Source organism: Oncorhynchus keta, chromosome 16 (genome assembly GCF_023373465.1).
Source record: "Oncorhynchus keta strain PuntledgeMale-10-30-2019 chromosome 16, Oket_V2, whole genome shotgun sequence".
Taxonomy (NCBI): domain Eukaryota; kingdom Metazoa; phylum Chordata; class Actinopteri; order Salmoniformes; family Salmonidae; genus Oncorhynchus; species Oncorhynchus keta.
In genome coordinates this window covers 17548794-17572211 of record NC_068436.1, presented here as the reverse complement: position 1 = coordinate 17572211, position 23418 = coordinate 17548794, and the positions used below count along the sequence as shown (strand labels likewise).

Below are 23418 nucleotides of genomic sequence, written 5' to 3'. Positions count from 1 at the left end.
GACTTTGGTCTCAATGGGACTCCCTGTTGAAATAAAGAGGAGTATAGGTTCTCTCAGACACACAAACACCGACTGCACCTAGAACCCTGGAGCCACACTAGGCAGAGTTAGCTGCTGGGGAAATGTTAGGTTGGGTGAGATGCCTCCTCTACACCACACTAATCCATTATGGGGTCAGACAGAGAGAGACAGAGAGAGAGATGGAAAGGATGGAGAGAGAGAGAGAGAGAGAGAGAGAGAGAGAGAGAGAGAGAGAGAGAGAGAGAGAGAGAGAGAGAGAGAGAGAGAGAGAGAGAGAGAGAGAGACAGAGAGAGAGAGAGAGAGAGAGAGAGAGAGAGAGAGAGAGAGAGAGAGAGAGAGAGAGAGAGAGAGAGAGAGAGAGAGAGAGAGAGAGAGAGAGAGAGAGAGAGACAGACAGAGAGAGACACAGAGAGAGAGAGAGAGACAGAGAGAGAGAGAGAGAGAGAGAGAGACAGAGAGAGAGAGAGAGACAGAGAGAGACACAGAGAGAGAGAGAGAGAGAGAGAGAGAGAGAGAGAGAGAGAGAAAGGAGGGAGAGAGAGGAGAGAGAGAGAGAGAGAGAGAGAGAGAGAGAGAGAGAGAGAGAGAGACAGAGAGAGAGAGACAAATGGAAGGGGTGAGAGAGAATGAGAGATTGCATTGCTTGCTGGGTGTCTGTATAGCACTTTGACATCCGCTGATGTAAAAAGGGCTTTATAAATACATTTGATTGATTGATTGATTGATTGATTGATTGATTGATTGAGGGAGGGGGAGTAAGAGAGAGGGAAAGAGATATGGAGACACAAAGAGAGAATGAGGGAATGACAGATTGAGAGAGCGAGAGAAGTAGACAGACTGCTGCAGAACAGAACAGCACAGCGGTGACACAGGGCAATCCTCCAGGGTCCTGCATTAGTGCGCTAAATTAAAGGGGGTATTAGATTAAATTGGCTCTCCGATTTCAGGGGTGTGAGTAAAATTCTGATTTGCATTTATCCAGCGCTACTTAAGATATAATTAGTTCAGGGTGATTCCCATGTGGAAAACACTGACAACCAAATCTAACTGGCTTCTGCCGCTAGCTTATAGTCTCTTCCTCCCTTCCTAGGTGAGAGGTACAGGCTGCTAATGTTTACGTGTGTGTGTGTGTGGAGTGGGGGACTGTGAGTGTGACTGTGTGAGTGAGACTGTGTGCGTGCAACTGCGTGTGAGCGACTGCATGCGGGCGTGCAACCCCGTGACTGCGTGCGTGCGACAGCATGACTGCGAGTGACGACTGTGAGTCGCGTGCGTGCGACTGCGTGACAGTGTGTGACTGCGTGCACCTGTCCTGAAGACTATACAAACAAGCTCGAGTGCTTATTTTCACCATGTTTGCGTCTCAACATGGAACCATGCAGGATTGTTTACAGCACTGAGATGTGGTGAAAAAGGACTGAATCTGAACATATCAAAAATACATCCAACCCAAGTGGGTATGTAACTAACTTCACACCTTCTACAATGCCTTTGAACCCCAACACACACACACAGCCTCCTCGGCACAACCCGATTCTATAATTACAGGTACCGAGACAAAAATAATAATTACCGTTACCGGTAGAAGAGGAACCCCATAATCTGAATGACAGAACTCACAATTCAAGTACCCATCTCTCTTTTAAAAGCACGTTTGGATTTGTTTTTGTTTTTCACGCCCTCCCTTCCTTCCTTCCATGGTAATTCCAACGGTCTTAGATGGCAAATGGATGTTTTTCCCGAACCCAGCCAAACCATCCATCAGGCATGAAAGGGCGTCTTCCTGAACACCTCGTTTGAGAACACCTGTTAGGACCTGGGATGTGGAGTCAACATCAAATGAGCCTCTATTAGACACCTGCAACCCCCAGCATTTAACGACATCCTGTAGTCATTTTTTCACTTTTCCTGTTGAAAAACTAAGTAAACACACATGCTAAAGGATACCAAAAGAAATTGCTGCACAAAAGAGTGTATTTTAGACAACTTCAAACTTCCAAGGAGTAGGGCATTCAAAGAGTCCCCCCCCCCAGGACCACCTACTGAGATCGGCCTTTTGTTAAGTGAACTGGGTGTTAAATGAGGTGAACAAGAGACTAGAGTAGGACTTTAAAACCCACAACAAGCAGGTTTCAGAGGGAGGTGCAGAGGGAATATTATGTCTCTTGTGGTTAAAGGAGTTATATGGCGTAAAGCTGATGTTGATGTACTGGTAATCAAGCCAAGTATCAATAACACTAACCTGGTCCCAGGCTGTATAGCCAACGCCTAAGGTCTTTGTCAACAGATCAGGGACCAGTCTAGGAAAACACGGACCTACCTGTAACACGGGTAACAAGGATTGTGTGGTTTAATGGAGGCAGCAAAGTGATCAATATGTTACCACATGCACCATACAGTCAACACTGAATGCAAGCCTGATGTAGTCATCGCACGCTACAAATATGGGACCAAATCATTAACTTGACTAAAGTGAATGCACTATAAATCCATCCAAACGTGACACCTTCAAATGGGGGACGAGATACATAAAGTGCTTTCATTTCTAAATGGTTAAACAGACGAGCATGAAAATACCCTCAAATAAAAGGTGACATTTTGTACTATCCCCTCAGAAAATATTTGATCTCAAATCCAAAATAGTGGATTGTAAGAGCCAAATGTTTAGCTTCTCTGTCCAAATAAAGATACAGGGTAGTATATGCGTGTACCATACAGTCTAAACTGAATCCAAAATTTGAGGTAAACAAACTAAACCTCCATAGTGTACCGTTAACACAGAAACCATTAACTCACAACCCTTCAGACGGACCTAGAAGACAGTTCAGGACAGTATCATTACTGATTCCATCATAAAATTCAGTCTGAAGCATGGAACCAGCCAACAATCTCACTTTCTTATACACAGTCTGTTGGAACCAAACAAAATCCTGGACAAATTGGCGGTATGATGAGTAAATAATAAAAAGATGTCCTGGGTTATTACTTCACTAGATCCACAACAAGGGACGGCAGGGTAGCCTAGTGGTTAGAGTGTTGGACTAGTAACCGAAAGGTTGCAAATCACCGAGCTGACAAGGTTCAAAATGTCATTCTGCCCCTGACCAGGCAGTTAACCCACTGTTCCCAGGCAGTCAGTGAAAATAAGAATTAGTTCTTAACTGACTTGCCTAGTTACATAAAGGTAAACAACATGCATCCATCTGCATATTCACTCTGATCCTGTGCATTATTTAGGAGTTATGAATCAATGTTTCCATTGTTTTCTATAAGGTAGGCAAGAAACATCAAGGGAAGCAATAAGAAAACCGCCTAACAAGGAACAACATGCTTTCTTTAAGCCGTCTCCTCCCTTTCATCTACACTGATTGAAGTGGATTTAACAAGTGACATCAATAAGGGATCCTAGCTTGTCACCTGGACTCACCAGGTCAGCCTATGTCATGGAAAGAGCAGGTGTTCCTAATGTTTCGTACACTCAGTGTATGTCTGTATCTCCAAAGGAACAACAAGCTTTCAACACATTCATAACCACGACCAAGTTCTGAAAAATTTACGGGGGGAGTAGACGAGGACTATTAAACGTTGAAGAGAGACGTACTGTACAGTAAGTTATTCAACTTTAGACCAAGTGATATTATATTAGGACCCCTTTTTAAAAACCCGGCTCCACCTGCCACTTAACTATTGAACCAATCGCTGGCCCATGCTGGCCTACCGCGCCATAGTGTGTTGTGGTGGTGTACCACAATAGAAACCTGTGTTGTGTCAGAGGAAGTCATTACCATGAACACAATCTTACAACTATCTGAATTCCACCACAGTCCTTTATAAACAAAATGTCAGGCGCCAAATAAATCAATTAAAATCAGCAATTAAAAAAAAACAGCCCTGCCCTCTGAATGTAGAGGGCACTGAAACTAAATGCTCTCGCTAGCTGTCAATTCTATTTGTTCATTTTCTCTCTTTCCTTCCTTGGTCTAAAAACCAAAAACACACCCATACTAGTTTTTCCAGCACTATCCCATTACTGTAAGTGCATCACCCAAAAAACTTCCAGACGTCTTTGCATCACAATTGTTTTCTAGTGCCCATCATTACTGTATTCAAGTATGTGAAAAGTATCACCCCTAAAATATTGATCCACATTCGGTCATAATGGCCTCAAATACAATAGAAAATGATTTCACCTCAAAAACCCGCTATCCTCAATCAATTCCTATAGGATCAGGCGAACAGAATGTGTCTGGGGGGGATTTTATTTCATTACACCCCTCCCTCCGTATTAAACTAGGGGAGTGTTATGAGAAGGACGCCATCAGCGGGCCCTGCCATCACTCTCACGGTGGTCGGCCCTGGTGCTTTGTGGGTAATCGATCTTCACCGTCCAGAGACGGTCTCCATAATTGGTTAAAATGACCGGGGTGCAGAGAGGGATGACTCTCTCACCCCCTCTCTCGCTCTCTCTGCTGAAAACCATTTCCCAGCTCTGGCTTGGAGCCGAGCCAAGCCCGGGGTTGTTCGGATGCGTTCCAGCCCCAGCCTGACTGGCAGCAATTACGGGGTGTCTGAGCCAAGCTCAGCTTGCGCTCCGCACAAACACCCCTAATTACTGCCAATTAGGCTAGGCGGGTAGGCAGATTGGAGAAGCCGGGGGGATGTTCAGGCATGGGTGGGCATGGAAACTATTTTCAAGGGCTTAGAAAACGTGACTGGATGAAAAGGTTAATACTTTGGAGTGTGGGGAGGGAGGGAGGACGGTGAAGGAGGGGAGAGAAGGATAATAACAAAAGAAAGGAAAAGAGGGAGGGAGTGAATGGCCCCCCCCTGGTGTCCTGGTTCTATTTTCTCACCTCCAGCGACGAGCCGGGTTTCTTTTTCAGCTCCTCACATTTCCTGAACTTGCAGATCTGGTGGCCCGTCTTACGGTTCCGACAACTGCTGCACACGCCGCAGTTGATTAGCCGCCGGCAGGGCGCGCACACCCCGCACCGCTTCCGTTTCTTCTTCGCTGGGTTCCCGCCGGACGCAGAGGAATTATTCTGTGGGCAGTCTGCCAGATTGGCAATTTGAAACGCACTGTCTGTAACGGCTGCCGAGGCTGCGGGGGAGTGAAGGGCTGTCATGACGATGACCCCGGGAGGTAATGAGATGCCCCCTAAAGCCGGAATGGCGGAAAAAGTTCCGACACGTTCCTGGAGATTCATTATCTCTGCTTCGCCGGCGCCGCATTTCAGCTTGTTCATGCATTCTCCCGCTAAAGGTCTGCAGTGTTCGGGGGATAAGGTAGAGAGGAAATTATTATTTGCCATTTGCTGTAGCGTTTCTGGCGGCACGCCATGTTTCCCGGCCTCTGGGAGTCATTCCTGTGCATGCTGGTCCTATTAGGGTTTATTGTGGCCGATTTCCTCCCCCAGAGCATGGCGTTATCGCAGTTCCACGGGGACATGCCTATCCGGGCACTGGGGAAAATGGGGGTCGTGATGCGGGCGATCTTGGCCGTCTGGCCGAACGCGCCGTTGGTTTTGTAAAAGTTTGCGAAAGAGCGGTACCGTTCCATCTCGGCGTTATAATCCAAAAGTTGGCTTAATCCACCATCCTGGAGGTTCTGCAAGTTCTGCAAGTTCTGCAGGTTCTGAAGGTTATCCTTTTGTAAGAGAGACACGTCTGCGTTCTGTCCGTTCTCAATGCAGAGAGCATTGTTTATATTAGACATGGCTGGGGGACGGTTGAGCAGGGTTCACTGGGGAAGAGTCTGGGGTCGCCGTCAACGGTGGCCTTCGTCAAACTAGAAGCTGCTGGTTACCACCAACAATATGTTACCATCCTGCTTCTGTCTCCTCCAGCACTAGAACACAAAGAACAAACAATTACAGACACAACAGGAAAACAACATCCTCAGCCTAATCAATTTACATTTTCTCAAAGTTTTTCCATGAGATAAAAAGCTGATAAAAGACGTTTGACGAATCAGCTGGCATGTCATTCATTTTCTTCTTTCGGACTATTTTATAATGAAACGCATCTCAAACTATTGCGAGCAGATCCTTATCTGGTGACAATAATATAATAGCTGTGACACACCAACATGTCATAACGGGATATAGGAATTAGCATGCTCGAGAAGACAGCACTAGCTTCATGTCAGAGAGAATATCAAGAGATTTGTTTTAATATGGTTGTCAAAGGATTCCTGGATATATTGAAATAAGTCTTATCAATTATGTATTTGATGGTATATTCTGGCAGAGGATAAACAAATACATATGGATGGGATATAAACGACACCAGTCACTTTAACAATATAAGCACAATATTCAACCAAAAAGCATCATCCATGCTCACTGAAACTAACTACTCTGGAACGTCAACACAAAACCAACCTGTTTTCAGAATCCCTGACCTTATCCTGATACCCTACAGTCTCCAAAACAATGTGCACATTGAACACCTCACGAGGGACAACATTATATATTATCTTCACCATCACTGATGCTCTTCTAAAGCCACACGGTCTCTTCCATGTAAACCCACTCCCGTTCGGCCTCTTAACAGCACCTGCTTTTCATTCATGGATCCCGGGTTCTATTACACTGACAGCGGAGAGAGAGACCACCACTGGTGCATGTCAATCCAACCCGTGAAGCCACAGACAGACCTCCACAGACAACCGTAGTGTCAAGTGCCTTAGGGGGGGGAAGAGTCCATTTCCTCTCTTCCCTCCCTCTCTCTCTCTCTCCCCCAGTCTGTCTGGAATTGGTTTCCACTGATAAAAGCCCCATTAGACACTTCTCTCCCCCCTCTCTCCATTAACTTTTGCAGGCTCTTTCATTCTTTGTTTAATTGCCAAAGCCAATCCATTGCGGGTAAACACTGAAGCATTTTGAGTCTCTTCCATGGTACAACCCAACAGCTAGCTCCCAAAATGAATGATAAATATCCACACAGGAACAGTGGAACCACTGAGAGAGAACATATATACAACTGCCCAGCAAGCAGTAATTGTGCTTACATCTCCTCTACCACAAAATGAAATTCCTGAATTATGAAATCCATGCCAAATAATGGATTAACCGTTTTTGTTTTATTAATATTCAACTTGAGGACAAAGCTCAAAAAAATCATTTTTTCTAAAATCACAATATTAAACAAATGTAATAGTAACGGTTTGAACACAATGACAGCCTACCTGATAATATGAAGTAAATATCCATACAAATGCATAATATAGATAAGACAGATAGATAGTAGGTGGAAACAAAAAAAAATGCCATGGTGTGCCATTCCAAAAGCACCCCACCGCCACCAGTAAACAAAACCTTCCATGCCTCAATGATCGGCCCTGCTCGCAGTCATTATTACTTAATCAATTCACCCCAAGAGCAAAATAGGCAGCCCAAAGGCAATCAAGTCACGACTATCGATTCTCAGCCTGTAAACAAACTTTGGAAAGACAGAAATGTTCGATACTTAGAGAAAGAGAGGGAGGGCGAGAGAGGGAGACAGAGAGAGGACCACAGTAGTGTACGTCCGATGACGACTGACGAGCCCTTTTGTGACTGCTGTGGCTTCCATTAATTATCGCTAGTCTGGTCTGTCGGAGACACTCGGAGACCAAAGGTCATGCAGAAACAATCCATAGAAGGCTCTGGACAGTACAAATAAACCGTTACAATCAATCCGACAGCGCCTGGATCACTTTACCGACAGCTTTAGCCGACGTAAATCGGGGGGGCAGTCTCAGAAAAGCATGCAAAATATCATATGACGCTGCCTGTACTGGGTAAAATGGAAGAGCATCACCTACCTACCAGGTTCCTGGCGAGAAGAGATTCCAGACGCCTAGCAGTCTGCTGCCAACACAGAGCGGCACATTACCGCAAGGCGCGATGGAGATATAAAATAACGCGAGGATGTGGGAAGAGCACAGCCACACTGAAAAAGAGCGCTCAAAACAAAAGGAGCATGTTTACATACTTATTTTCCTGGCTTGAGAAAAAAAGTACAAAAAATAGCAAACTTAAAGCGATAGCTTATCGAGCTTTTTAGAAGAAAAAAAACGGTGTATTATTATAAAACCACGGCGCTGTAGGGGGGAAATAACGGTGCGTTGTAGGTGTTTCCTCTGCTTGGTCCGAGGTGTATTGTGTGTGGCTGCCTAGTGTTAGCTCCGTGCTGTCTCCTGTCGCTGTGTGTGGCTGATTGGTGCTGAGGTGAGGAAGCTAGGATGTGGACACCTACTGATCATTGGTTAGAAATTACTATAGAAACACTAGGAGCACTCCGGAGGGGGCTGGCTTAGGGCCAATGACTGTGGCTTAGGGCGCTCTGCCGGGAAATAACTCCGGGAAGCTGCGTCTTAACCTTTTGTCGTTCCCTTTCTCTCCTCTTCCATTTCATTCGGACACGCGAAGCGTTTAGAGGGTTGTCATTTACAGTATGCGTCTTTTAATAGGGATTTGCGCTTCGCGTGAGGGAAATCTTGTCAAATTAATTGGAATTGAGCGGTCCAGTGATGAAGATAAAATGCCTCCTATCAGGGTGTTTTTTTTCTCTCTCCCCTCTCGGTTAGAACGACTGCCATAATTACGAAGACCTGCGCGTGCCACCACGGGGATTCATCACGATTAGGCTATAAATCCTTCCCGATGGCCACAAATGCATGGCTCCCGCGTAGAAACACATGGATGCACGGCACGTTTATTCTATGTGCCCATGTGAGATGCACTCCATTCACAATATTATGGAATATAATTTCTCGCTAATGCACGTGAAATATGGTAATGTATTGAATCATGAAATTATGGCGCCAATTAATTACCGAGCCAATCATTCAACCAACACAAATTAGGCCTATAGATGTGCAGTTGGTGTTGTAGGCTAGCCTGAAATTATTAAACATCCCTCAAACTCAAGATAATTCATTTCATGAATAGACTATGCATGAAAAGTGCCAACACAATGCGATTTCAATAGATCTGGGCTATTTGCCCAAATAGAAGTTGATCCCAATTTGACCGAAATCTACCTTTAGTTATAATTTGATTAACCATGTGTATGTGACAAATAACCATGTGTATGTGACAATTTTATTTGTATGTGACAAATAAAATTTGATTTGAGTTATAATTAGTGACAAAGCTGTCAGATCACTTGTCAACTTTCAAATGTCTTGAAAATACACTTAAATAAGTAGCCTATTTTAAAACGGTAAACTTTCAAGTAAAAATTGCTTGCGGCTAAAACAATGGCTCTCCCAAACAGACAGCAACACACACCCCTGATTACAAATGACAGGCACCTGTGCGGCAATTAGCCACTCCCACAAATCAGCCAAGACAATGAGCGGAACAATTAACAGAACGTCTGGAATATCTGCCACATTCACAACAACTGGGAACTCGAAAAATACGAGGTCAAATAATGACGTCAGTGATCTTCATGTCGGAAAGTCGGAGCTCTAAAAGGAGGCTCGAGTTCCGGTGCTGGAATTCCGAGTTGGATGACCATTCAAATCGATTTTCCCCAGTCAGAGCAAATTTTTTTTCCGGAGTTCCCAGAGATTGTGGCAATAGTAAGCACTGATTATGGAGAATGATTGAATGGGTAAATTACATAATTGTATACACATATGCTTCATAAATCTATAGTTTAAAAAGTAAAACAAGTTTAAATACTCAAAAAATGTAAATGTATTCCATTGTGAAGGACTACCCTTCACAGTTATACACTATATATACAAACGTTTGTGGACACCCCTTCAAATTAGTGGATTCAGTTATATCAGCCACACCAGTTCTTCACATTTCGGCCCTGCTAGAGCTGCCCGGTCAACTATAAGTGCTATTATTGTGAAGTGGAAACATCTAAGCGTGTCAACTGCTCAGCCGCAAAGTGGTAGGCCACACAAGCTCAGAGAACGGGACCGCCAAGTGCTGAAGTGCATAGCTCATAAATATCGTCTGTCCTCGGTTGCAACAATCAACACCGAGTTACAAACGTCCTCTGGAAGCAACATCAGCACAATAACTGTTCATCGGGAGCTCCATGAGGTGGGTTTCCATGGCTGAGCAGCCACACGCAAGCCTAAGATCACCATGCGCCATGCCAAGCGTCGGCTGGAGTGGTGTAAAGCTCACCGCCATTGGATCTGGGTTTGGCGGATGCCAGTTGAACGCTACCTGCCCTAATGCATAGTGCTAACTGTAAAGTTTGGTGGAGGAGAAATAATGGTCTCTGCCATTTTTCATGGTTCGGCTAAGGCCCCTTAGTTCCAGTGAAGGAAAATCTTAACGCCAAAGCATACAATGGCATTCTAGACGATTATGTGCTTCCAACTTTGTGGCAAGAGTTTGGGGAAGGCCCTTTCCTGTTTCAGCATGACAATGCCCCCTTGCACAAAGCGAGGTCCATACAGAAATGGTTTGTTGAGATTGGTGTGGAAGAACTTGACAAGCCTGCAGAGCCCTGACCTCAAATACCATCAAACACCTTTGGGATGAATTGGAATGCTGACTGCGAGCCAAGCCTAATTGCCCAACATCAGTGCCTGACCTCGCTAATGATCTTGTGGCTGAATGGAAGCAAGTTGCCGCAGCAATGTTCCAACATCTAGAAAGCCTTCCCAGAAGAGTGGAGGTTGTTATAGCAAAGGGGGAATCAACTCCATATAAATGCCCATGATTTTGGAATGAGATGTTCAATGAGCAGGTGTCCATATTGGGGCTCCCAAGTGGCGCAGCGGTCTAAGGCACTGCATCTCAGTGCTTGAGGCGTCACTACAGACACCCTGGTTCGATTCCAGGCTGTATCACTACCGGCTATGATTGGGAGTCCCATAGGGCGGTGCACAATTGTCCCAGCGTCATCCGGGTTTGTCTGGTGTAGGCCGTCCTTGTAAATCTGAATTTGTTCTTCACTGACTTGCCTAGTTAAATAAAGGTTAAAACAAATAAAAATATATATACTTTTGGTCAAGTAGTGCACCTAAAAACGGTAAAATACATTGGCCCATATTAATGAAATGTCTCAGAGGAGGAGTGCTGATCTAAGATCAGTTTTCCCTTTTAGATCATAATGAATACGATTGTATGCACAGGGTGGATCTGATCCTAGATCCGCACTCCTGAATAAGTTGTCTGCCTGAGCCAGTGGGATGCCAGTGTGGCCTATTCTATAAAAGGAGACGGGTACTAATGGTTTGCCATAATTTTAATTTATAGTGTTGGCACTCGCCAGTGTAAGAAACAAGCCAAATTGGCATTTCATTCAACACGGCCTACCTCTGTAGTTATATGTAGAAAGTTGATTATATTTGTGTAGTAGGCTAATGCTGTAACTACACTATACCGACAACATTGTATTGATGGCAGTGTAGCCGTTGCCTTTAGCCTATACAGAAAACCATGCAACCTATTCTCAAAATAATCTTTAGATGATAACATACATTAATATTGCCAAGTCATGCATCCTACTACGAGCTTACATTACACAGAGATCCCCCTCATGAACAATTACTAATAGAAACAACAGCAGTCCTTGTCGTTGGATACAGGGAATCATGTGGTGGTTAGCTATAACTCAACATTACTCGTATGCTCTTATTTCTGCATCTAATTAGGGCTGGATTCAATCCATATTGCCGAAGTATCGCTGAAGATAAGAGGTCAAATTAAAAGGTCATTTCCGATTGAGCCGACGTATGCAGCGTTTACCGTGAGCGAAGTGAGTCTCCGCGGCCGCGGGAACGTTGCCATTTAATTGTCAATCGCACTATAAAGCGGATCTTCAGTGCTACGGATTGAATAGAGCCCGTAGTCCTTTGGGAGTGTTTCTTGGTTAACCCTTCTATTACATGTAAACCATCAGTATCAGCCGCTGCACATTTACACATCACATCTGTGTCTACGTTGCCTAACCATCACCGACTGAAAATCATTTCATCTTACCAGCGTCCACACCCCCCTGGGGAAATCTGCCTAGGTGGTCCTAACCTCTGTCTCGCTAAGCCACACAGGGCATTAGGAAGCAGGGTCTCGACTGGGGCGGCTGTGTCTCTAGGATAGTTGTGGGAGGAATGGGCTCCACGTGGCAGGCCTTTGTTCCTGGCCGTGTGCCCCAGAATCCCCCCACCACACACACACCCCCTCCTCCTCTGGATTTTAAGTGAACTCCAAGGAGTAATTAATAATGACGATGCCAGATTTAAGTGTAGCCAGCGTTTAGTCGATGGAAATGGGATCCAGGAGGAGTAAGGTCATGGTATGTGAGACACGGGCGGCTGGGCCAGGCGGCCTGGGCGTGTGGAGGTTGGACATGGGAGGATTGGCAATGCGGGCTGGGAGTGTGTGTGTGTGTGTGTCTGTGAGAGAGAGAGAAAGAGCATAATCTTTCTTGTTCTCCAAGTCCTCATATCTGTTGTCAGAGCCCCTTTAAATAAATTAAATTACTGAGTATATAAATGGAAATTCATCAAAATCATCAAAGTATGGGCATAAATTACACTCCAGGTTAAACAAGACGTGAAATTATTCCTAATATTGGTTAATGAATTCTATAATAAATAGAATGGCACAGTCTTATCATTGGAGCTGTTTCTCAATGGAATGATGAAAAAAGAGATGGAAAGGGGGAGGAGGAGCAACGTTATAGTGCTATTCATCCTGGAGGTGCATCTGATGAGCTCATCCAGTTTGCCTGTTATGGAGACTAGCATCCCCCTGAGCCCCCTAGAGCATGAGGAGAGAGAGGTAGAGTGAGAGAGAAAGGGGGAGAGATAGAAAAGGGAAAAAGAAAGAAAGACGGGAGAGAGAGAAAGAGGGATGAGACAGAAAGTATAGTGTAAAAAGAGTGATAGAGAGAGAGAAAGAGAGAATGTGAGAGAGAAAGAGAGCATGTGAGTGAGAGAATGTGAGAGAGAGAGAGAATGTGAGAGAGAAAGAGAGCATGTGAGAGAGAGAGAATGAGAGCATGTGAGAGAGAGAGAGTGAGAGAATGTGAGAGAGAGAGAGAATGTGAGAGAGAGAGAGAATGTGAGAGAGAAAGAGAGCATGTGAGAGAGAGAGAGTGATTGACTGCAGGCAGGGAAGGGAACAAACAGTGTGAGGAGATTACTGCACGGCAGTGGCGTCGACAGTGATGCGCCTCCTCAGCACGCCAGCGACCTTGGCTGGTGTTTATTTAGAAACCTGCCTCATTTCCCCCTCCCCTCTGAGGTAATATATGGTGCTGTCTCACCTCACGCACATTATCCTTCCATCTGTGGCAACATGATGCAGATCACCTGTATTCACCCTGGCTATCTCTCTCTGATATACTGGGGCACACAAGCACGAGTGAGTGCACACACACACACACACCGCTCTACCATTTCCCAGCTTAATTGGAGTGTGTACAGCACCCTTAATTATCTAACATGCAGCTTTGCTGACAGTGACACCGTGACCTGACCAACTATGACTCCTGGCACGTAGCCTGTGTCTCAATCCATAAGCAGCATGTTAAGATACCTTGGAAATGGCACTTTAAAAGGGCTATGTTAACAGCCTCAAAAGACAACATCCTTGTGTATTGAGACACAGCTGTAGTCTGCATGGAAACGATGACTCCATCTAACCTCAAGGCAGCCAGTGGTTGGAAAGTACATTGTTGGAGGGCTAGTGTGTAAACAAAGAACAAAACATGACCAGCCACACAGATGTAAACAATAGGACAATGCAACAACGAAGAGCTTCCTTAGACGCCAGAAGGTGATTAACCTGACCAAAGATAACAAACAGGAAGCTTATTGTGGTAGAAAGGGTTGGATGTGTTTGTATGAAGAAGGGTGAGAGAGTCCAGACCAATGCCAGGTTTGGAAACTACACGGCACATTACACAGCGGGCAGAATTCGGCATGAGACGTCATAATGAGGTCATCATCGGGTTCAAAACTGGTTTGGGATTGTAAAGACGTGAACCATATTACAACCAGGTGAAGACTTCCTATTTCTTGATGATGTCATAAAGACAGCGTTGAAAGTCATATTTTAGTTGTTTTCTGGTCTTACAATCAGTGAAATATGAATCTAAAAACATCCTTTTACAACCAGTGTACAACCTGACCATGATTTAACATTCACAAGAGATGTCGTAATTATCACTAAACTAGTATTACGCAACAGTTTACCTGTCTCCTTTACTAACATCAGTGTATTAAAATATCACCATTCTTGGAGTTGAGTTATCATTTTACCTAATCATTTTCTTACAAGTGCCAGCTGTTGGCATTTGGCGTTGTATAGACATCCACCTCAAACCAAGACGCTCTCTCAAACAACAACGTCTGACTTCATTAAACAAGGATCAGTGCTATCTGGGTTCCTTGGGACCTCCTTACCCTAAACATAACCCTTACCGTACCATTTTATATTTCAACTTCAATGGGGTAGGGACCTCCCAAGGATCCCGGCTAGCACGGACCATTAAATAAGTGACTGCCACGTGTAACGGCCAAAGTGTCCCCGTTTGCAATAGAACAGGGGCGTAATCATTAGTCAGAAACATTTTGCAATGGAAATGAGAGTTTCTATTTGACAAATTCATCTAGGTCCCTCCCCGTTTCGTTCCATTTGGTTCTGTTTGGTTCCTAGTGAACACACCACAGGAAAATGGGCGAGTGCTCTCGCTTTGCCTCCGTGCCAATATCAGCAAACACTGAGGCGTCGTGCTCATCTGAGGAAGCAGGTGAGAAAGCAGCCTTGGCAAATACAAAGACATTGGAGACGCGACGCTACGCCAACCAGTCACACTCAGAACGTGGCTCAGGAGGACAAAGCTTCAAACGTGTATATTTTACACACCTTCTGCTCGCAGGAAGTCTTTACACACAGTGCTTATGCTCTTAGAAGGTATTTTCTTACTATCCACCACTATGTTATGTTTCACATCCGTCCAGAACCGCCTTTCTGTGCTCTGTCAGAGATGTGGAGTGATGGAGAGGCTGTGGTGTAGTGTAATATCTGATGATTTAACCTGAAGGTCTGCTATAGGTAGTTTAAGACAGGAAAGGCACTACCTGAACACTGGCCTATCTGTAAAGGGAAATACATGTTCAGTGAAAAGAGCAGGTCATCTCATTCTGTCCAAAACCTGGCAATGTTTTCAACCTGATCTTAGGTAAAAAGACAGTACTGTCAACACATTTGACGTACATCTGTGTCTGTGCCTCCTTTTATGTCATAGAGATGGACAGGCTAGCAATATTCCATCATGCTGTCCCCCACTAGACGGAGGGTCAACGGTGTCCATAAAATGGAGAAAACAGATCATCATAAAAAGCCTGCCAGCTAGATCAGGAAGAGGTTCAAAGAGAAGGTTGGAAATGTACACATAAAACGTCATGAGTGCTCTACGGGCTGCAGGAGCTGAGCCACAAACATTCTGGATCAGTTGAAAAATGTAGCACACAAACACACACACTTTCACAAACACGTGCATACCTGCACGCCCAAATACACACACACACACACACACACACACACACACACACACACACACCACACACACCACACACACACACACACACACACACAAATACAATGAATCATCATCTTACATCAACATCAAGCAACATGAACACAACTTTTGATTCCTCTCCGTCAGAACGTTCAACCATAACTAGCTTCTATTTATCTGACTGGATTCCGGCATTGAAGACTCGGACAGACAAAGTCGACAATGGCAGACTCAGTATAAATCGGTACCGAGCACAATGGCGAGAGAAAAGAATATCGATGTAATAGAGGAAAACAGTCTAAAAGCACCGCTCCTACAACGAGTGGACTCCGTGAGACGCAGTTTACTGCCACCGCTGTAACCCGCATAGCATGTCTGAGCAGCAGTGTTCTCTGAGATGCAGTTTACTGCCACCGCTGTAACCCTCATAGCATGTCTGAGCAGCAGTGTTCTCTGAGATGCAGTTTACTGCCACCGCTGTAACCCTCATAGCATGTCTGAGCAGCAGTGTTCTCTGAGATGCAGTTTACTGCCACCGCTGTAACCCTCATAGCATGTCTGAGCAGCAGTGTTCTCTGAGATGCAGTATGTCTCTGCACGTTGTCCGCTTCCGTTTTATTTGGATTCAGATGCATCTGGGAGTTTGAGGTTGGAGACTTTGTGATATTGTCCCATTTTTTTACTTAGGAAGTGAATGCAGGTAGGCCTACACACCAGAGCACAGCCAAACATCATTTCCTCGTGGTTTGTGGTTGATGGAGAATCCCATGTAGAACTAGAGTGGACAGCTTCAAAATGATTTAAAAGAGAACAATTTCTTATCAGTTTTTTTTGGCACTAATTGTTGCATGGAGTTTGTAGCAAAAGTGTAGAAGCCTAGTCTAATTGTAAAAACACCAGTGTGTGTGTGGGTGTGTGTATTGGGGTTTTTGGCCTGGGGCTAGCAGTAAAGAACAACATCAAACAGGTAGCTATCAACAGTGAATAAGTAATCATCTCCACGCATCAAAAAGTTCAAAAACACAAGCTAAGTAGAAACATCTCAACTAGACCAGCTGGGTGGAAACTGCACCTCTGGCTCTGAGGTGTCAGTCAGTCTATCTGCATTGGTGAGAGTTGATGATACACACACACACACACACCACCCTGTCATAGTACATACACACATGCACACACAGTTCTCCCCTCAAAATCATGGATGGATGAAGCATCTCTGAAGCAGACATGTCGGCAGCCCATAAAACAAACATGGGCAAAATGGAGGAGAGACTTGCTTGCTGCTCACGCACACTGCTGCATGTCACAGTTCTCTAATGAGAGGGCCTCCCTTTCCCCTCTTTGGAGAGCGCGGAGAGAGGTGTGAGGCGAAGTGGGAATTAATTGTGAGGGGCGATGCTGGCAAGCAAGGAGCAGATCATTACCACACGCCTCCTACCGGAGCGCCGCGGGCAGAGCGCACAATTCCCATGATTCTACAGGAGGGATAGGATAGGGGGAGAGAGGGGGGGGAGAAGGGGGGAAGGGAAACAGAGAGAGAAATATACTGAACAAGAATATAAAAGCAACACACAACAATTTGAAAGGTTTTTCTGAGTTACAATTCATGTAAGGAAATCAGTCAATTGAAATAAATAAATTAGGCCCTAATCTACGGATTTCAGATGACTGGGAATACAGATATGCGTTTGTTGGTCACAGATCCCTTTAAGAAAAGGTAGGGTCGTGGATCAGCAAACCAGTCAGTATCAGGTGTGACCACCATTTGCCTCATGCAGCACGACACATCTCCTTCACATAGAGTTGATCAGGCTGTTGATTGTGGCCCGTGGAATGTTATCCCACTCCTCTTCAGCGGCTCTGCGAAGTTGCTGGATATTTTGGAGGGAACTGGAATACACTGTCGTACACGTCGATCAAGAGCATCCCAAACATGCTCAATGGGTGAGTATGCAGGCCATGGAAGAACTGGGCCATTTTCAGCTTTGTGTACAGATCCTTGCGACATGGGGCCATGCATTATCATGCATTATCATGCTGAAACATGAGGTGATGGCAGCGGATGTATGGCACTACAATGGGCCTCAGGATCACGTCACAGTATCTCTGTGCATTCAAATTACCATCAATGAGATGCAATTATGTTCATTGTCCATAGCTTAAGCTTGTCCATACCATAACCCCACCGCCACCATTGGGCACTGTTCACAACGTTGACATCAGAAAAGCACTTGCCCACACGATACCATACACGCTGTCTGACATCTGTCAGGTACAGTTGAAACCAGGATTCATCCGTGAAGAGCACACTGCGTGCCAGTGGCCATCGAAGGTGATCATTTGCCAACTGAAGTCGGTTACAATGCCGAACTGCAGTCAGGTGAAGACCCTGGTGAGGACGACAAAAAATGCAGATGAGCTTCCCTGAGACGTTTCTGACAGTTTGTTTTGTGCAGAAATGATTTGGTTGTGCAAACCCACAGTTTCATCAGCTGTCCGAGTGGCTGGTCTCAGATGATCCCGCAGGTGAAGAAGCCGGATGTGGAGGTCCTGGGGGTGCGGTTACACGTGGTCTGTGGTTGTGAGGCTGGTTGGACGTACTCACAAATTCTCTAAAACAGCTTATGGTAGAGAAATTAAAATTAAATTATCTGGCAACAGCTCTCATGGACATTTATGCAGTTAGCATGCATATTGCAGACCCCTTCAAAACTTGAGACATCTGTGGCATTGTGTTGTGGGACAAAACTGCACATTTTAGAATCACCTTTTATTGTATTTTTCCCAGCACAAGGTGCACCTTTGTCATGATCATGCTGTTTAGTCAGCTTCTTGATATACCACACCTGTCAGGTGGATGAGTTGTCATGGCAAGGGAGTCATGCTCACTAACAGGGATTTACACATATTTGTGCACATCACTTGAGATAAATACGCTTTTTTTGTGCATATAGAACATTTCTTCGAAATGTTATATCATCTCATGAAACATGGGACCAACACTTTACATGTTGCGTTTATATTTTTGTTCAGTGTAGATAGAGAGAGCGAGACGAGGAGGTAAGCTCTCTCCTCTATGTGAGGGTAAATGGATGCTAAACTTCTTCAATGTTGAAATGAATAGTTAAACCATTATACTCTCCTTTAGACATGGAGAGATGGTCCTAGAGATACAGTTTAAGACATGAGGACACCCTGCCATTATACTCTCCTTTGGACATGGAGAGAAGGTCCTAGAGGTACAGTATAAGACATGAGGACACCCTGTCATTATACTCTCCTTTGGACATGGAGAGAAGGTCCTAGAGGTACAGTATAAGACATGAGGACACCCTGCCATTATACTCTCCTTTGGACATGGAGAGAAGGTCCTAGAGGTACAGTTTAAGACATGAGGACACCCTGCCATTATACTCTCCTTTGGACATGGAGAGATGGTCCTAGAGATACAGTATAAGACATTAGGACACCCTGCCATTATACTCTCCTTTGGACATGGAGAGAAGGTCCTAGAGGTACAGTATAAGACATTAGGACACCCTGTCATTATACTCTCCTTTGGACATGGAGAGAAGGTCCTAGAGGTACAGTATAAGACATTAGGACACCCTGTCATTATACTCTCCTTTGGACATGGAGAGAAGGTCCTAGAGGTACAGTATAAGACATTAGGACACCCTGCCATTATACTCTCCTTTGGACATGGAGAGAAGGTCCTAGAGATACAGTATAAGACATTAGGACACCCTGTCATTATACTCTCCTTTGGACATGGAGAGAAGGTCCTGGTGGTTGTGTATTAGTGGTTCTGGGCTGCTTATGAAACTACAGGACATGACGGTGGATATGAAGCTGGATATTGGATTTGAACACTGTAATGGAGATGTAATACGCTATTAAGGAACACACACACACACATTTTTCCTGCGTGGTTGAGTTTCATGGACGACCCTTAAAAAACCTCTCGGTACGTGACATCAGGTTGAATACATTGGACACATTGCCCTCTGGTGGCGTTTTGGCACATTACTAATTCCTACACAACAGGATTAGGGAGCAGTTCCTATTCCTTGTGTAACTGCAAAAAGCACTCAACTCTATTCCCAAGCAATGGAAATGCAATTGACTCATACGATGCAGCATGTTGTTACTAGTGGAATACCAGTGTTGGTACATACAGCATGTTGTTACCAGTGTACTACCAGTGTTACTACATACAGACTACATACAGCATGTTGTTACTAGTGTACTACCAGTGTTACTACATACAGCATGTTGTTACTAGTGTAATACCAGTGTTACTACATACAGTATGTTGTTACTAGTGTAATACCAGTGTTACTACATACAGCATGTTGTTACTAGTGTACTACCAGTGTTACTACATACAGCATGTTGTTACTAGTGTAATACCAGTGTTACTACATACAGACTACATACAGCATGTTGTTACTAGTGTAATACCAGTGTTACTATATACAGCATGTTGTTACTAGTGTACTACCAGTGTTACTACATACAGCATGTTGTTACTAGTGTAATACCAGTGTTACTACATACAGACTACATACAGCATGTTGTTACTAGTGTACTACCAGTGTTACTACATACAGCATGTTGTTACTAGTGTAATACCAGTGTTACTACATACAGACTGTTGTTACAGCATGTGTTACTACAGCATGTGTTACTACCAGTGTTACTACATACAGCATGTTGTTACTAGTGTAATACCAGTGTTACTACATACAGACTACATACAGCATGTTGTTACTAGTGTAATACCAGTGTTACTAGTGTAATACCAGTGTTACTACATACAGCATGTTGTTACTAGTGTACTACCAGTGTTACTACATACAGCATGTTGTTACTAGTGTAATACCAGTGTTACTACATACAGCATGTTGTTACTAGTGTAATACCAGTGTTACTACATACAGACTACATACAGCATGTTGTTACTAGTGTAATACCAGTGTTACTACATACAGCATGTTGTTACTAGTGTAATACCAGTGTTACTACATACAGCATGTTGTTACTAGTGTAATACCAGTGTTACTACATACAGCATGTTGTTACTAGTGTAATACCAGTGTTACTACATACAGCATGTTGTTACTAGTGTAATACCATACATACAGCATGTTGTTACTAGTGTACTACCAGTGTTACTACATACAGCATGTTGTTACTAGTGGAATACCAGTGTTACTACATACAGACTACATACAGCATGTTGTTACCAGTGTACTACCAGTGTTACTACATACAGACTACATACAGCATGTTGTTACTAGTGTACTACCAGTGTTACTACATACAGCATGTTGTTACTAGTGTAATACCAGTGTTACTACATACAGACTACATACAGCATGTTGTTACTAGTGTACTACCAGTGTTACTACATACAGCATGTTGTTACTAGTGGAATACCAGTGTTACTACATACAGACTACATACAGCATGTTGTTACTAGTGTACTACCAGTGTTACTACATACAGCATGTTGTTACTAGTGGAATACCAGTGTTACTACATACAGACTACATACAGCATGTTGTTACTAGTGTAATACCAGTGTTACTACATACAGCATGTTGTTACTAGTGTAATACCAGTGTTAGCATGTTGTTACTAGTGTAATAGTGTTACTACATACAGCATGTTGTTACTAGTGTAATACCAGTGTTACTACATACAGCATGTTGTTACTAGTGTAATACCAGTGTTACTACATACAGCATGTTGTTACTAGTGTAATACCAGTTTTACTACATACAGACTACATACAGCATGTTGTTACTAGTGTACTACCAGTGTTACTACATACAGCATGTTGTTACTAGTGTAATACCAGTGTACTAGTGTAATACTACATACAGCATGTTGTTACTAGTGTAATACCAGTGTTACTACATACAGCATGTTGTTACTAGTGTAATACCAGTGTTACTACATACAGACTACATACAGCATGTTGTTACTAGTGTAATACCAGTGTTTACATACAGCATGTTGTTACATACCAGTGTTACTACATACAGCATGTTGTTACTAGTGTACTACCAGTGTTACTACATACAGACTACATACAGCATGTTGTTACTAGTGTAATACCAGTGTTACTACATACAGCATGTTGTTACTAGTGTAATACCAGTGTTACTACATACAGATGTTGTTACATACAGCATGTTGTTACTAGTGTAATACCAGTGTTACTACATACAGCATGTTGTTACTAGTGTAATACCAGTGTTACTACATACAGCATGTTGTTACTAGTGTACTACCAGTGTTACTACATACATGTTGTTACTACATACAGTGCACTACATACAGCATGTTGTTACTAGTGTAATACCAGTGTTACTACATACAGACTACATACAGCATGTTGTTACTAGTGTAATACCAGTGTTACTAACATACAGCATGTTGTTACTAGTGTACTACCAGTGTTACTACATACAGACTACATACAGCATGTTGTTACTAGTGTAATACCAGTGTTCCTACTACATACAGCATGTTGTTACTAGTGTAATACCAGTGTTACTACATACAGACTACATACAGCATGTTGTTACTAGTGTAATACCAGTGTTACTACATACAGACTACATACAGCATGTTGTTACTAGTGTACTACCAGTGTTACTACATACAGCATGTTGTTACTAGTGTACATACCATGTTGTTACTAGTGTAATACCAGTGTTACTACATACAGCATGTTGTTACTAGTGTAATACCAGTGTTACTACATACAGACTACATACAGCATGTTGTTACTAGTGTAATACCAGTGTTACTACATACAGCATGTTGTTACTAGTGGAATACCAGTGTTACTACATACAGCATGTTGTTACTAGTGTAATACCAGTGTTACTACATACAGCATGTTGTTACTAGTGTAATACCAGTGTTACTACATACAGACTACATACAGCATGTTGTTACTAGTGTAATACCAGTGTTACTACATACAGCATGTTGTTACTAGTGTAATACCAGTGTTACTACATACAGCATGTTGTTACTAGTGTAATACCAGTGTTACTACATACAGCATGTTGTTACTAGTGTACTACCAGTGTTACTACATACAGCATGTTGTTACTAGTGTAATACCAGTGTTACTACATACAGCATGTTGTTACTAGTGTAATACCAGTGTTACTACATACAGCATGTTGTTACTAGTGTACTACCAGTGTTACTACATACAGCATGTTGTTACTACCAGTGTACTACCAGTGTTACTACATACAGCATGTTGTTACTATGTTGTTACTAGTGTAATACCAGTGTTACTACATACAGCATGTTGTTACTAGTGTAATACCAGTGTTACTACATACAGCATGTTGTTACTAGTGTACTACCAGTGTTACTACATACAGTATGTTGTTACTAGTGTACTACCAGTGTTACTACATACAGCATGTTGTTACTACCAGTGTACATACCAGTGTTACTACATACAGTATGTTGTTACTAGTGTACTACCAGTGTTACTACATACAGTATGTTGTTACTAGTGTAATACAGTGTTACTACATAGTGTTACTAGTGTAATACCAGTGTTACTACATACATCATGTTGTTACTAGTGTAATACCAGTGTTACTACATACAGCATGTTGTTACTACCAGTGTACTACCAGTGTTACTACCAGTGTTACTACATACAGCATGTTGTTACTAGTGTAATACCAGTGTTACTACATACAGTATGTTGTTACTAGTGTAATACCAGTGTTACTACATACAGTATGTTGTTACTAGTGTAATACCAGTGTTACTACATACAGTATGTTGTTACTAGTGTAATACCAGTGTTACTACATACAGTATGTTGTTACTAGTGTAATACCAGTGTTACTACA

At 43.4% G+C, this 23418-nt stretch overlaps 1 protein-coding gene across 1 annotated transcript in view; it reads right to left on the bottom strand.

Moving 5' to 3' along the window:
* The window catches only part of LOC118380594 (CXXC-type zinc finger protein 4-like), a 37739-nt gene extending 28638 nt beyond the window's left edge, over positions 1-9101 (bottom strand). Inside the window, 4 exon segments of the mRNA XM_052464875.1 lie at positions 2265-2342; positions 4876-5372; positions 5375-5870; positions 7830-9101. Of these exon segments, the coding sequence (XP_052320835.1) occupies positions 2265-2342; positions 4876-5372; positions 5375-5738 (939 nt within the window). The 5' untranslated portion in view covers positions 5739-5870; positions 7830-9101.
* Positions 9102-23418: the final 14317 nt, after the last annotated feature.